We start from the raw sequence: 17017 nt of genomic DNA, 5'->3' as shown, positions 1-17017 counted from the left end.
TCTTCAATTTCGAACCTTGAGTGAATGAGTGAGTGCCCACACACATCAAGTGGTATCTCAATCATAGTGTGTAAGACTGTAGGAGATTCCAAAAAACAAGAAGGAGAATCAGCATCAAAGGAAGGAGAGAAAGAGATCCAAGTTCAGATCTTGGTGATGCTCTGCTACAGAAAGGAATCAAGGGCTAGAGATCTGAACGAAAGGAGTCATTATATTCCGCTGCACCCAATGTAAGGTTTTCTTAAACCCTTCTGTGTTTATTTCATTGTTTTAGAATTCATATTAGGATGTTAATGAAACATACATGGTAGTAAATCTAGATCCTGGTAAAATATATCCAATAACTGGCCTCAGAGCCATGGTAATGATTTACTTTCATGAAATATGAATTAAAACGATGTTTTGTGTTGATTTGGATGGTTTTATCTGGTTTATGTGCTTATTTGATGATAGTTTTGAAATTACAATATACGTTACTGAAATATTTTTTATTTCGATCTGGAATTATTTTATCTGGAAAGTAGACAAAAAATAAATAAATTTAGGCTTTTACAGAACCTAATTTGGAATTTTTATGAATTAGTTATGATTTTTTGAATTTGAATGAAAATATCTGGTTTCGGGATGCACACGCGCGCGCGCATGGGCACAAGTGAGTCTCGCTCGGAAAAAATCGCTTCCGACAACAGGCGTGTCCGAAGCTTGCCCCTGTCCCGCCCATGTCCCTCGGTCATGGAGGCTGCATGCAGCGTCCTGTCTCGGTCAGATGGGCCATTCCGCGCGCAGGAGTATGCAATGCATACCCCTGTGCACCAAACTTGTTTTCTTCATAACTTTTGATTCAAAAATCGTTTTTCATTGAAACAAAAGCCAATTCACTACACCAAAAATCAGGTTTAGTGACATTTTTATTAGTGGCATTTTTTTAAAAAATGTCACAATAATGATATTTTAATGACATTTGTTAAAAAATGTAACTATAATGAGAATAAATGACATTTTAATTAGTGACATTTTTTTTAAAGTGTAACTATTGATATATTTTAGTGACATTTTGTAAAAAGTGTCATTAATTGTCAATATTTAAATTTAGTGTAACATTTTTAAAAATGTAACAAGAATAAATTAATAGTGGCATTTATAAAAATGACACCAAATATTAGATTTAGTGACATTTTGAAGTGCCATCTAATTAAGTACTTTTAGTGACATTTCAAAAGTGTTACTAGTAAAAAAAATTAGTGGAATTTTTAATTTTAATTTATTTTTTGAAATTATATTATTATACAAATTTATTAAGAAAAAAGTTTAAATTTAATTAATTTTGTAGACGTAGATGAAAAATAACTTAATAAATATAAATATTGTATCATAATAAAAGCTTTTAAATAAATAAAATTGATTTTCATAACAAAAGAATTAAGATAAATAAAATTTATAAATAAAGTACCCATAATACTACTACTAATAATAATAATAATAATAAAATACCTACATCACTAAGCTTCTTCATCCATATCATTTGCATCAAATGACACGGATGTATCAACAGTTATATCTGGAATATCTTTCCTAACCAAACTAATATCTTCACTGTCAACATCGAGAGATGCACCGCAAACTTCAGTTTGCAAATAAGACTCCACATTCTCGTTATGTGATTGGACGCTCATATTATAATAATCTCTAGGATTTATTTTTAAAGCAACATGCCATCCTTCATGTTTGAGATCTTCCACATACATTACTTGTTCTGCTTGAGAAGCTAGTATAAATGGCTCATCTTCACGCATCAATTTTGTAAGGTTGACTCTTGTGCAATCTTTCTCTTTTTTAATACCACTACTCGAAATCCAATCACACTTAAATAACACAACACGATTCCCTGAACAATAATCTAGTTCGATAATATCTGTTAATATCCCAAAAAATGTAACATCTCCAAAAATAGGATTCGGATCTCTACTACTTGAAAAACTTTGAGTCTTGGCAGTCACAATAACTCCACTATTTTGAGTTTTTAATTTCTCTTCGATTTTTTTTATATGAAACCGAAAACCATTTATTAAATATCTTTTAAATCGATTGAAAATATTGTTTGGTCCTTTAGCCAGATAATATAGATCTTCAGAAAGTCGATTATCTTGATTATCATATAATTCTTCTGCCTAATTTGTAAAAAAAAAAAATTGTAATAAATAAATTACTACACTCAATATATTTGTGAACTCCTTAAGTTAATACAAAAAATTAAGAATTGAAAATAAGCTTACCTTTTGTGCAAACCAGGAAGGAAATGTCTCGCTATGAATCCGATCTAAGGTCATTACTCTTTGACGAGGATTTTGTTGTGCAATGATATTGCGATGATCCCTACAAAATTAATAAGCATTAGACATGCTTACTTAATGCTTCAATATTTTTTATTATTGGAGATATAATAAATAATACTTACTCAATAAATGAGTCTACGACATTACAATTAAATAATACATATCGATGTGCCTTAGTTTTGCTATCCTCGTCTAAAGTCTCAGAAACTATTTTTCCCAAATTTCGACCCGTCGTTTGGAAAATAGGCAGCCTTTCTCTATCTGGATTTGGATTACTATAATTTCTAGGCTTACGATTAATTTTTGTCTCTACACCTTCCATATATCGTGAGCAAAATGTCAAGCATTCATTAGCTAAATATCCTTCAGCTATACAACCTTCTGGCTTACTTTTGTTTCGAACGTATGACTTCAACTTAGATAAGTACCTGCAATTATTCATAAGAACATTAAAAGCAATATTGAAACTTTTCACAATTAAATAAAATAAAAATCAATATATATTACCTTTCAACAGGGTACATGCAACGATAAACTGATGGTCCAGCAATTCTCGCCTCATATGCTAAGTGTATCACCAAATGAGCCATAATATCAAAAAATGACGGGGGAAACAATTTTTCAAGATTACAAAGAGTAATTGATATTTGCTGCTCAAGTTGCATAAAATCTTGTGGTCGAGCAACTTTTGAATACATCATTCGAAAATAGTTGCTTAAAGTAGTTATATGTTGACGAACATGCACACTTGACATTCCCCTCAATGCTAGCGGTAATAATTGAGTCATAATAATATGAAAATCGTGACTCTTGAGACCATGAATTTTTCGTTGATTTACATCAACACATCTTGAAATATTGGCAGCATATCCATCTAGAACCTTAATTTTCTTTAGAAATCGACAAAAGATAGTTTTTTCTGTTTTGGTTAATGTAAAACAAGCAGGTGGTATGACAGTTCTCTTAGATTCGCTCTCCTTTGGATGAAGTTCAGATCTGATACCCATAAACTTTAAATCAAGACGTGAATTCAAATTGTCTTTATTTTTTGTATCTAAACTCAATAATGTCCCAACTAAACTTTCACATACATTTTTTTCAATATGCATCACATCGAGATTGTGTCGTAATAAGTTATCCTTCCAGTAAGGCAATTCAAAAAATATACTCCTTTTCTTCCAACTATATGGCAACTGAGGATTAACAACTGTCTTTCCAAATTTAATTTGGTAGCCTTCTAACTTATCTAGTATCATTGAACCACTTAATGGTATTGGAGCTAATCTTTTCTCTTTTGTACCGTCGAAAGACTTTTCATCATTTCTAAATGAGTGGTTATTTTCTAACCAACGACGATGACCCATATAACAATGTTTTTTGCTATGCTTCAACCACAAAGAATAAGTATCTTGATGACAAGACGGGCAGGCATATTTTCCTTTAGTGCTCCATCCCGATAAGTTTGCATATGCTGGAAAATCACTAATAGTCCATAATAGTGATGCTCGTAACATAAAGTTTTTTCTTGTTGACGCATCAAAAGTTTCAACTCCAACTTCCCATAAAATTTTTAATTCTTCAATCAATGGCTCCAAATATATATCAATATTATTTCCAGGTGCTTCTGGACCAGGTATGAGCAAGGACATAATAAAGTTAGGTTGTTTCATACACAACCATGGAGGGAGATTATATGGTATCATAATAACTGGTCATGTACTGTGACTTACACTTAATGTCTTGAACGGAGTCATTCCATCAGAAGCTAACCTAAGTCTAACATTTCGAGGATCTGCCGCAAAATCCTTATATTTGTGATCAAAAGTCATCCATGCTGGAGAATCTCTTGGATGTCTCATACAACCATCATTCACATAATCTTTTTGATGATGCCAAGTCATAAAATCAGATGTTTTGATGACATAAATAATCTTTGTAATCTTGGTATTAATGGAAAGTGGCGCAAGACTTTTGCTTCACTCCTATTTTTATTAAAAAGAAAAAAAAGGTAATATTATATTAATCTAAACAGCATATCTAAACTAAAAAAAACAGAAGAAAAAAGTGTTATAATTAATAGTGTACCTTGGTGTAGAGCATACTTGACATTCTGTGTCATTTACATGATCCTTTCTATACAACATGCAATCATTTTTACATGCATCAATTTTTTCATAATTAAGTCCAAGTGCGTTGATTAACTTTTTTGTCTCATAAAAAGAATCGGGTAAGGTTTCACCTTTTGGTAGTGCTCTTTTAAATAATTCAAGTACCTTGCCAAATGAATTATCACTCCATCCACACATACACTTAATATGAAATAATTCAATGACGAATGAGAGCTTTGTAAAACTTGTACAACCTGGGTAAAGTTCTGTCTCTACATCTTTTATCAAATCATAAAATTCTTTTGCCTTCGTATTTGGTTCATCTTCCTCACCTTGACGATTATCATCATTTTCAATTTCACATTCATCATCTCTACTATTTTCTCCAAAAATATCATGTATAACTCCTTGCATATCAATAGTAGGAGTATCACTAACAGTACTCTCAATGTTCTGTGGAGCATGTGAAGAAGTTTCACCGTGTAATATCCATTTAGTGTATCCCTCCATAAATCCATTGCATATCAGATGATCAAATGCAATTGATCGAGTGACAGGACTAATAAGGCAACACTTAACACAAGGACATAAAATTTTTCTTTCATGGCTTCCATTTTTAAATGCGAAATCAAGAAATAAATTAACTCCTTGTTGATATGAATCACTCAATCTAGATTGCTTCATCCAACTCTTATCCATAACTTTAGCTTTTGAAAATTTTTATCAATACCTATTTAAAATCCAAAAAATTAGTTTGTTTGGAAAAATAAAAAACAAACATATGTATATATACTAAGTCAAACATAAGTATTTTAAAATGAATAAAAAAATCAAGTAATTTACACTTTGAATACTTATTCATAGTAACTTAAACCCATTCACTTTCATAATTAAGTCCAATATAATTATTAGACAATTCAATATAGATAATACTTACTTATTCCTTTCAATAATTATTATGGCAAGTTTTTTTGAAAAAGTCAATATAAAATACACTTTAGAGCATTATCTGTTAAGCATCTATCCTGAATTTTCATAATCAACATTGTTGCCTAATATGTAAGATCACTCTTCATTACTCTTTTTTTTTAGATTAGTTAACAAATTGAGCTAAATGTACTAAAAATATCAGTTAGTAGCTCAGATTTGTAAATATCTTAATTAGTAGCTCAGATTTGTAAATGTACTTAAAATATCAATTAGCAGCTCGAATTTGTGATTTTGGAAAGTTACAATGTGGAAGTCAATGAAAATTTTAGCTTAAATTAAAAAAATTAACAAAAAAAATGTTTAGTAGCTTGGTAAATTAATTTTGTAAATTTGCACTATTAAATAACTATTGGTCTCAACTAATTTAATAAAAAAAAATCAAAAATAAGATTTTAAAGAATTTAGAGTAAATAAAACCCAAAATCATTAAACTAATAAAGAAAAAAGAGATTAAACCTGATGCGGATGATGGTGGGGAGGAATAAGTATTTTAGCGTTGTATAATTTGTTTATTTGGAAGAAATAATGCCACCTTTGTAAAGGTAAGATATGACTTCTCTCCACACTGTTTTTAAATTTCTTTTCCCTTTAGTAGTAGTCTTTCAATCACTTTGGAATATTCTATATAAAAAAAAAAAATCACTATTTAAGAAGTCATACATGCCTGGTGCGAGTATCACAGATATTCTTAAGTATATTCAGAGAAACAAATTAAATTATCATATTCTTAAGTATATTATAAATAGATAAAACAAAAAAACAAACTATTGTATTGGTAATACAATGCCGTTAATTCCATTATCTCTCAAATTCTTAAGTCTAAGCCACATTTCAAGACCAAGACTTTATTATCTCTAAAACTTCTGTATTTGTTTTACCCATTTATAATATACCAGTTAAATCTAATGCCGAGATAATTCCATTATTAAAAGCAATAATACTAATAGTCATATAAACCATCAATATAACTCAATTCATAATAAAGACCCACATTCTTTTTTTTTTTTTTTTATGAAGGGGGGTGTCCAAGGACACCGATTCATTAAAAGGCATAAAAAACCCAAGAGTCTAAACAGAGTAGAAAACGGAACAAGCTAAAAAACAGAGTGAACAACTCGAATACAAACGGAAAAAAAACGAACAACAGCAACGGCAACAACTCAATTACATTACACTTGAGTAGGAGGTCCCGGATCCCATTCCCTTAATTCTTAGTATCATAAAATATATATGGAAGTTATAAGAAAATGCAATCTTGATACCATCAAATAATTCTTATTTTTCTTTTCCCCTTTTGACCGAAGACTCCAAAAGATACATATACACTTGTATGTTCTATATACAAGCTTTGTATATATTAGCTTACATGCATTCATTTAGTACTTCACCACTTATTTCCTTTAATTAAGGGGCATCAATCTAAATCAATCAAAAATAAATATAAATATATAAATACAAATCAAGTCATCTTTTTCCAAAAGATACAGAATTTTGTTTTTCATACAATGTAAACTTCAAACTTTTAATTCATTCAATGACAAAGGCATTATTGCGGTCTTGAAGTATCAGGAAAGAAAAAAAAAGATCATACTTACTTGTGGTCTTGGTGATAGTGTAGTTTCTTTGTATATATTTTATTTTGCAACAGTGAAGGTTGTTTTCTTCGACATCTGTGAAAACACCATATCAAAGAACATTAGTAGTTGAAAAGAAACATTAAGTCACTTGTTACATAAGAAACATGGATGTGGTCATACGTTGATCTCCATTTACGGTGTTAAAATCATCAAGAAAGTAGAAACTCCAATCGATGACTCTAATAACAATCCAGAACAGCAACTGAAACTCCAATAGACAACTCAAATTATAATCGAATTATAATCGAGATCGATTTTATATACAGACTCGATTTCTTAGGAGAATTAGTCTTATTCGGATCAAAATTACAATTTTTTTTTTTTGGGAATTAGCTTACCATCGTAAACTTTTATTTTTTGTTTATTCTTTTTAGAGTTAACCTGAGAGTTTTTTTAGGAGGATTAGTTTCATAAGGTTTTATTTTTATATATATATTTTATTTAGTAGTTAACGTGTAGGTTTTAGTTTTTATATATTTTATTTTGGGAGTTAATGGTAGATATGTTTAATTTTATTAAATATATAAATATATATGTATTTCAAATAAGATACCAAATATAAAAAATCTAATAATAGCATAAAAATAGGAATAGGAAGCGTTCAAAAACACATAATTTTTTTTTTTAAAAAAAAAAAACCAAAATGAAAATGGAAAAGAAGTGGGATTCTACCCACCCAAATATTTCAATTTTTCTTTTTCACCAAAACTATCATTCTCATAAATTTGAGAACTGTCTCTCTCTCACACACAAATTGGCTCCTCTCATCATAGGTGGTATTTTCAATCTTTGATTTTGATTTTTGTTTTCATTATTTTCCTGAGATTCACATTTTGAAATCTAACCATTTGATTTGAATTTTCTTTTTTCTAGCTTTTGAAGCTGAACATTACTGATTTTTCTTTTGGTTTGCAATTGTGGGTCTTGTGGATAACCTCTGAATTTGATATCAAACTCTGAATACAGCAAATCCAAAAAAAAAAGGTTTACACTCTTTTATAGTTATTACTATATTAATATTATTCCTTTTATGAGATTACTACTAAGAATACATATGTATATATACATAATTTCATCTCTGGTAAAATTGAAAACAAAAGAATATGAACTGGGACTAAGGTTATTTATTATATATATGGTCACTTCTCATTTTTAGTTTACTCACAAACTGATGTGAACTACTAGAACAAGGAACCCAGCACTCCTTAATCAAAATTAGTAATAGTTTAGTCTCATAGTATTTGTCACCTACTACGTACCTAACACTCAATTCCCATCAATAGAATTTTCCGATCAATCTACTGAATGAACCAATAACTATGATGTTTTTACCAAAATTGTAGGTAAAATGGTCAAAGCAGCAATAATTAATTTATTAGTTTGCTTCCCATTTATGGCTAACAAACATTCTTTGTTTACAATTTTTCCTTTTTCTTTTTTAGACTTTTTATTTATTATATGATATGAACAAGGAAAAGAAAATAAAAACTTGTTTTGTTTTGATTTGATTTGCACAGAAGAACTCTTTCTTGAGATCAACTGTAGTTAAGCCACATTTCTATGTTTTCATATTTTTTTTACTTGTTAATAGCAATTTTTTATTATCGACTGTATAGTGTGGCTCACTATCTTTGCTTATGGATTAAAGTCATTTATTTTACATATATTCATTATTTTTATGTTTATTTTGTTGAGCCTTTAATTTTATAAAAACACAACATTGATTCTTTGTGATGAGTTAATTATCAAGTTAAAAGTAATATAAATTAATATTTCTTATGAGGGAAGTTTTAAGTAATTTTTGTTTAGCATCCTTTTTGAAATTACTTTTTTTTATGATTTTGCTCTGGAAGACTTAATTTTTTTTTTTTCATTTCAGTGAGCATTAAAGAATTTTATGATTTTAAAAGTAGTAGAAAAAATTTTATTGTTTATTTGAATAATTATGAAAGATTTATAACTATTCTACTTTTTTTTTATTATTGTTACAAATGTCTACAGGTATGGATAGATATATGCAATAAAGATTGGCTGAACAAGATGAAGATTGTGTAGATTCATTTACAGATTTGTTGACAAATAATAATGGTAAAAAGAATGGTAGAGGTCCAACACAAATGCGTGACATTTGTGGTAATCATGATGGTACAAAGATGGAAATCACATGTAATGAATTTGGGCAACCACATGATAAAAACGCAAGTAAGCTTACAAATTTTATTGGGACATTAGTACGAGATGGAAAAAATGCTCCAATTAACTACAAAAGTTGGCATAAGGTACCTGACAAATACAAAGATAGAATGTGGAAAATCATACAGGTAAAAAATTATTGTTTTTTCAAATGATTTTTTTAGCATTTTAGATCAGTAGTTGAATTAATTTTGAAATTTGTATTTAGTACATTTAAGATTGCTAATGCATGCTTTAAAACTTCTAGGAAAAATTTGATATTCCTCCTCTGGCAGAAAATTGGACTATGCGGTCTTGTGGTAAGGAACTTAAAAATTGGAAAGCTTATCTTAAGAGAACTTATTATTCAGAAACTTTATCTTTTGAGGAGCAAAAAAAATATAAGGATAAAAGAGTATATGCTGGGCAATGGGAGGAATTAATAAAATATTGGGCAACAGACGATGCAAAGGTATTTTTTCTTTTAATATTTAATTGAGTATATTATTTTTTCATATTTCACTAATTTAATATTTATTAAATGCAATTTTATATATTGCTTTAGAAAATAAGTGCTACAAACAAAGCTAGTCGTGGTCAAAAGAAATACAACCATACAACTGGCACAAAAAGTTTTGCACAAATTAGAGCAGCACAGGTAAACTACAAAATTATTTGAGCATATAGATTGAACATTGCTTCGTAAGTATGCATACTTTGATTAGTATTTAATTACAACTAAATATTCATTTGTAGAAAGAGAATGGTGGAAGTACACCAACACGTGCTGCTATGTTTAACGTCTGCTATACAAAAAAAGATAAGAGTGTAACTGATACAACGAAAGAAGTAATGGTATGATTGAATATTTTTTAATTTATGCCTAGCTTGTTGTTTTATTACTTCTTAATTTATATTAATGATAGGTACAATTACAAGAGAAACAAGAGTTGAATGAAGATGTATCAAAGGAAAAGGGTATGAATGACACTTTCTCTGAAGTAATGGGTAAAGAAAAATACGGATCAGTCCGTATGTACGGTTTTGGTGTTTGCCCATCTGACGTATGGGAAAACAAATCCACCAAGAAAGGAAACCAAAAGAAGTATATACAGACTCTAGAAGCTGAATTGAAAGAATTAAGATCTCAAGTTCAAGCCAACAAGCAAAATTACAATGCAAATGACACATCTATTATACCTGACATGGTTAGAGCTTTAATCTCTCTATTTTTTTTTAATAATATCTCTTTAGTTTTTATTATTATTCCATATTTTTCAGTACTTAAAACTGAACATATTATGTGCAGGCTCTTAATTACAATGACAATGCCACTTCTTCACAACTGGTTACGTTTTAATTTTTCAATTGATTCAAAAAAATTATTAACCAATAAATTATGTTACTGATATGTTGTTATATATGTAGGCCAAAAAGCCTTGTATGTCACATAACAAGGAATCTCGACGTCAGTTGTGGTTTTCATCTTCAGCATATGATATTCCAATTGTTGAGGTAAATATTATTATTATTATATAGTTTAGTTATTACTTAAATATTAATATTTTTTATTAATGAATTTATTAATTTTTGTGTATTTTTATGTCATAATTTATTGTGTAGGTTGGTGAAATGGTTAATCTTAAGAGTGTTACTGCTGATCCTGAAACAATTGCTATTGGTCTAGTTGTTAGTAAAGATTCATCAAAAGAAGTTGGAGGAAAAGAGCTCGGAGATCATTATTCTGAAGTTGTTGTTCAAGTTTGTATCAACCCCGACGAGGAATTAATTAGACCATATGGACAATGCAAGACAATTGGTGAAGTTGTTGGAGCATCTATTGCATGGCCAACAACATTTCTGGTAACAATTAAATACACATTTAAAGTTTTCATTATATATGTATATGGATGATTATTTATTTGTTATTTATTGTGCTAAAAATTATGCAGGTTTCACGAAAATCAGATAAACAACTTCATGATTCAATGATGTGACTTTACTAACATAGAAAAATAGACTAAATTGTAAATATTTTTTTTTTTTTATTGATGTTGTATAGATAGTTTGTATACAATTTTTATTATTATTGTTCATGTTCGTTGTAAGAATACAAAATTATTATGTATTATATTTTTATATTGTTGAAATATATATGTAACAAACTTATTTTAGTTTGAATGTTAATATAAAATTATATTTATTCCCCTTTTATGTTTAGAGTTTTTTTTATATATTATTGACTTTTATGGTTTAGAGTTTTTTTTTAATACATATATAAATTATATAAGGAATAAAAAAGGAGTAAAAATTAGAAAATTACGATGATTTATATATATATATAAAATTCTATTATTTTAATTAAAAATAAATAATACATTATATATAATTTTTAGTGGCCTTTTAGAAAAATGTCACTAGTATAATTTTTTTACATTTTCAAAATGTCACTATATTATTTTTCAAACATTAAATATATAAATAATAAATATTATGGTGACATTTGAAATTGCCACAATTCATATTTAGGTGACATTTTCAAATGTGACTAGAAAACTAATTAGTGACATTTGAATTTTTAGTCACATTAGTATAGCTTACATTTTATAAAAATGCTACTAAAATATAAAATGTCACTAAATATTAGTAACAGTGACATTTTAAAAATGCCACTAATTAGAGTTTTTGGTGTAGTGATTCTTAGTAGAATTTTGTGTAGAATCTGAATTTTCAATCAAAAATCTAATTTTCAGAATAAAATTAATTTTTGTTAATTTTTTTTATTAATTAAAATTAGTTTTTGATATTAGTAGGCTTTGAATTTTGAAAATTTGATTTCTCACAAAGGAGTCTTATGGTTAATTTTGAAATTTTAGATTATTTTATTTATTTTAATTATAAGTTCAGATATTATTTTTTATTAAATTTGAATGATCTTACTCTGATATTAAAATATTTTATTTTAAAATAATCTTGTTCAAATTTCAAAGTTTGCTAACCATATCATTTTTTTTTCAAATTTGTTATTTTTTAAAATATATTTTATTAATTAAAATTATAAGATTAGGAATATGTTAGGTTTAACATTTTATCTTATTAGACATTTTTTTTTATTAAAATTATATTTTGGCAAAAATAACATGAAATTTGAAAAATTTGTTAGTTTAGTTTGAATAGATATTTTAGGGTTTCAAACCATAAATTTTTCAAACTTATTATTTTATTTTTTTAAATATTCTAACCATATAAAATATCTTATTTTTCAATTAGTTTATTTATGTAATATTTAAATTTATTAAATTATAAGACTTAGAATATAATAATGAAATATCTAAATTTAAAATTCAAGATATTTTATTATATTATCTTATTAGAAATTTTAAATAAATTTAAATTTTGAATAAACTTGATATTTGAAAAATTGGTTAGATATTTTTGATTTTTTGTTAGAATTTAGGAAATTTAGGAGTTTGTTGAATTTTAAATTTTTTCAAATATTCTCTAACAACCTAAATTTGAATTCTAGTTAAGATATTTATTTTAAAATTTAATTTTATTTTAAATTTTAAAATTGTAATATTTTAGGTTACTTTCCAAATATTCCAGATCAGTTACTTGTTATGGTTTGTATTGTTTGATTATATTATTATGTATACAATTTTTTTTTTTTACAAACCTATTATTTATTTGATCTAAATTGCTATGATTAACTTGTTGACAGATCCAGTGATCTGATTTTAATCATAGTTCAATTGTCAATAGATCTTATAAATAATTTGTAACAGGTAATTTTTGCTATTTCTTTCATCTGTGTAAACCTAGTAACATGATAGGGCCCATCCAAATCATTTGACCTGTGTGAGCCTATATGTTTGCTATTGGGCTTAGATGCATATAGGAAGCCCATTTAAGTTTTACTAAGTAAATGGACTAGGTTGCTAAAATAAATTTTGACATAAGTAAATTTATTTAGGCGCAATTAGATTTGGGCTTATTCAATGAATAACAATTGTTTATTTAAAGGTTAAATTCCTCTCTTTTGGGCCTTGTGTGAGAGTTGGGGGCCAATAGAAGTGGGTACGACATACTGAACCCAGCTCCCCCTCACATGAATTACCCCAATTGTGAAGGCCCATTTGCCTTATTTAAATAATTGTATTAGGTTAATTATATTAGTCTAACCTAATTAAAATTGAATTAGCAACATAATTAACTTTTAAAATATATGAAATTTAATTTTTCATTTAATATTTTAAAGTTAATTTTAGAAAAACACTTAGTTAATGATATATATTCTAGATAGTTATTTCTAGTACTAATTATATTTCTAATATTTAATTAGGAAAATATCATAGATTGTGAAATTAATTGTTTAATAATTAATTTTGGTACAATCTAAGTTAAGTATATTTTTCCTAGTATTAAATTAGAATTAATAATTAAGTCTTCTCTATACTTAATTATTTATTTCTTGAATTTAATACATTTAATTAAATTGAAAATTTAAATATTTAAGTTGATTTTCATCATGATACTTAAGTATTATTATTTTCATGTTATTTAATTAAAATTGAAAATTATTTTAAGTTTGAAATCTTATTTCAAAATAACTTAAATTTGAATAATTTTCAAAATATATTTTATTTTATTTTATTAATCTTTTTCCCACAAATTTCAAAATTGCATTTATTTAATGTAGAAATTTCGAATTTTATTTGAAAGATAGATTGAAGTTGAAAATTATTTATTTTAATTTTGGAACAACTTAAATCAATGATTTTTTCATTTAATGATTAATTAAAATAGATGAATTAAAATATATTATAATTAGAAAATGAATTAATTAGTCAATGAAAGTCTAGATAGATATTATCTGTTTTGCTTGAAGTATTTTTCTAGTGATATTTAATTAAATAGAAAATTAATATTTAAGTTGATTTTAATCATGATACTTAAATATTTGAAATTTTTCTTTAATATTTAATTAAATAGGAAAATTATATTTTTGTTGTAAATTAATTTTATTAATTAATTTTGGGCCAACATAAAATTAGAATAATTTTTTCCAGGATTTATTTTTATTTTATTTTGACAAGCAATTTCGAAAATTGTATTCTTAAATACTTTAATTTTTTGAAATGCAATATATATTTATAGAAAATTAAATTTCAGTTGTAAGTTAATTTAAATTAATTTTGAAACAACTTAAATTGAATATTTTTCTAAATATTTATTGGAAATTATTACTAAGATGGAAATAATTCATTTAATTTCATATCCATCTAAGTATAATTTATAAATATTAAATTAAAATTTATATTTAGAATTTTTCATTCTAAAGTCGAAATTTTAATTAAATAAATATTTAAAATAAATTGATTAAAATAAATATTAGAAGAAAATACATTTTTTAAAAATAATGAGCTTTATTATTATTAGGATATTCGATCTCCATTGTTGGTCTTACAATAGTTAAATGTTCTCAATATAACCTCGAGACACTAGACTTCGTCCCCCTTATGGATGGTTATTTGTTGAACGCATTTAACATTGTAAGATCTCATTTGATAAGTGTTTTGTAAGTTTTCATCTCTATTAGACTCTCCCCTACGGTGACTACTTAGAGATAAACTTATAAAACATGAAACAATGGTGGAAGCTCATAAAATGAGAATAACCTTGACTCTCGCCTACCGGACAACGTTGGATTCTTATTTTGATCGAATAAAAGGTTGCTAGAATGGTTTGTATTTTAGATGAGCTGACAACTCTATCCAATGAATGATACTTTGACTCTCGCCTACCAGGACACTGTATCAGTTTGTTGAAAACCTTAGAAATTATTTAGGATTGTATGTTTTAGTATTTTCACTTGTCATTACTACTTGCTATGTGTTTAATAATTTCTGAATTGTGTATGAATTTATATTGAACCATGTTATTTTCTGTTATTAAATTGTAGTTTAATTTTGAATCTTCATTGTTGGTCTAACTTGGTTTGTTGTTCTAATGAAACAAATCCCTAATGGATTGTCAACATTAGACAAACATAATTGTGTTAGATCTCGAAAGATAAATATTGTAAATGCAACATCTAGTTGTTCATCAATTGATGACACCTTAGACTAGTATTTACAATATGAAACAAGAAGATTGTATAAATAAGATTACTTTGACTCTCGAAGCATCGTTGGATTCTTATTTAAAAAATGAAATTATCCTAATTCATCTTAACTTATTCATTTCAAATTAGCTCAATAACATATCATTGGATGAATGGTCTATAAATCATTTCATGTCATTCTATATTTTCTCTTAAGAAATTGAATGACGCATTTGATTATATTCTTGAAATTCTATCCCAAAATGATATAAATCCTCAATCTTAGAAATCTCCTGCTTGTATGGAAAATCAGTCTTAGAGTTAGATTAGTAGTGGTGGTCCAAGAAAGAATTACTCATGTATATTTGGTATAAATTTAAGTCTTTGACTTTAAATTTTAGATTCCAAATAATTTTTTTAATACAATACAGTTTCACTTTCACAAGTGTTTAATAACCATTTTCTATCAATGAATTCAAACTGTATGTTTGTATGGAATATGAGTTTAGTATTCTGTGACCAGGATCCACTTGGACTATTCTAAGAACTCTTTAATGTAACTATACCTAAGTCATCAAAAGATACAACCACATATTTTTTAAATCTATGGCATTTGTATCTTGTTCATAGTGGTTTTGACAAGATCAATCTCTGCAAAGAGTTAATATGCCTATATCCACTGAAAGTAAGTTCATCTCATTCGCAGATGCATGTACATTCAGGGGTGGATATAGTTTTCGTTGTATTCTTAAAACGATTACTCTAGATTTTACCTTATGCAAAGAAATTTGAAATGTTTGAAAAATTTCATGAATTTCTAGCAATGGTGAAAAACCATTAAGGTAAGTGGTTAAAGATCTTGCGAACTGATAGGGGTGGAGAAATAGTTAGTAGATATGCAGTTCAAAGATCATTAAATTAATTTTTGAATTTTATCCAAACTTACCTCCCCAGAAATTTTGTTTTGCATATTGATGATTAGTTACTAGTCGTTGCCTAAGTCCTTCTATGGTAATACAAATTTCAGAATGATGCATTGGTTGGGTACTTAGTGTAAACCATTACTAGATTCATGGATGACCTAATCGAAATCTTAAGAAAAGCTAGAACTGTTAAACATGGTTTACATGTTTGTTAGCTATTCTAAGTGATTAGGGGTGGAACATCCCATAGTCAATAGATAAGAAAGTATTTGTTTAAACAAATACTACTTTTCTAAGAAAATGACTAAGTTTGAAAATAACATAGCAAATAAAGGAGATATTTTTTTCTTGATTCCAAAAGTGTTCTATCATCTTATTTGACATATGATGATCCCACTGCCTCTGTTGTCTTGACACAACCGAAGAGGTTAATACCATTTAGTTTTCTTAGACATAATTCACGGTACCTTGTCGTAGTGGGAGAGTTTTAAGGAACTTCACTTCTTATGACTTGGAAGACACTAGTGATTAAAATCCATTGTAAGTTTAAACAAGTAATGGATTGTCAAGATAAGAAACTAAGAAGAAAAGCCAATAGAACTATGGTTTGATCCATTCACATGGAATAACCTAAAGTTTTCTATTACAAGGACAAGAAAGGAAATTTTATTTTATAAGTCTATTCAATGGACTTAACAAAACTTGTTGTTCCTAGTATTATAGGTTTGAGTTTATCAAAACCCATGGCTTG

General features: G+C 27.2%; 1 protein-coding gene across 1 annotated transcript; it reads left to right on the top strand.

The window, feature by feature from the left end:
• Positions 1 to 9059: 9059 nt before the first annotated feature.
• LOC133031401 (uncharacterized) lies at positions 9060 to 11237 on the top strand. Its single transcript, XM_061104887.1, has 10 exons — positions 9060 to 9069; positions 9136 to 9389; positions 9509 to 9712; positions 9806 to 9898; positions 9997 to 10095; positions 10167 to 10448; positions 10550 to 10588; positions 10669 to 10755; positions 10864 to 11103; positions 11193 to 11237. The coding sequence occupies exons 1-10, from the start codon at positions 9060 to 9062 to the stop codon at positions 11235 to 11237; spliced, it is 1353 nt and encodes a 450-aa protein (XP_060960870.1).
• The last annotated feature ends 5780 nt before the right edge of the window (positions 11238 to 17017 follow it).

The sequence above is a fragment of the Cannabis sativa genome, chromosome 9 (assembly GCF_029168945.1).
Source record: "Cannabis sativa cultivar Pink pepper isolate KNU-18-1 chromosome 9, ASM2916894v1, whole genome shotgun sequence".
Taxonomy (NCBI): Eukaryota; Viridiplantae; Streptophyta; class Magnoliopsida; order Rosales; family Cannabaceae; genus Cannabis; species Cannabis sativa.
The sequence above is the reverse complement of the archived record's forward strand: the minus strand, read 5'-3'. Positions and strand labels throughout refer to the sequence as shown.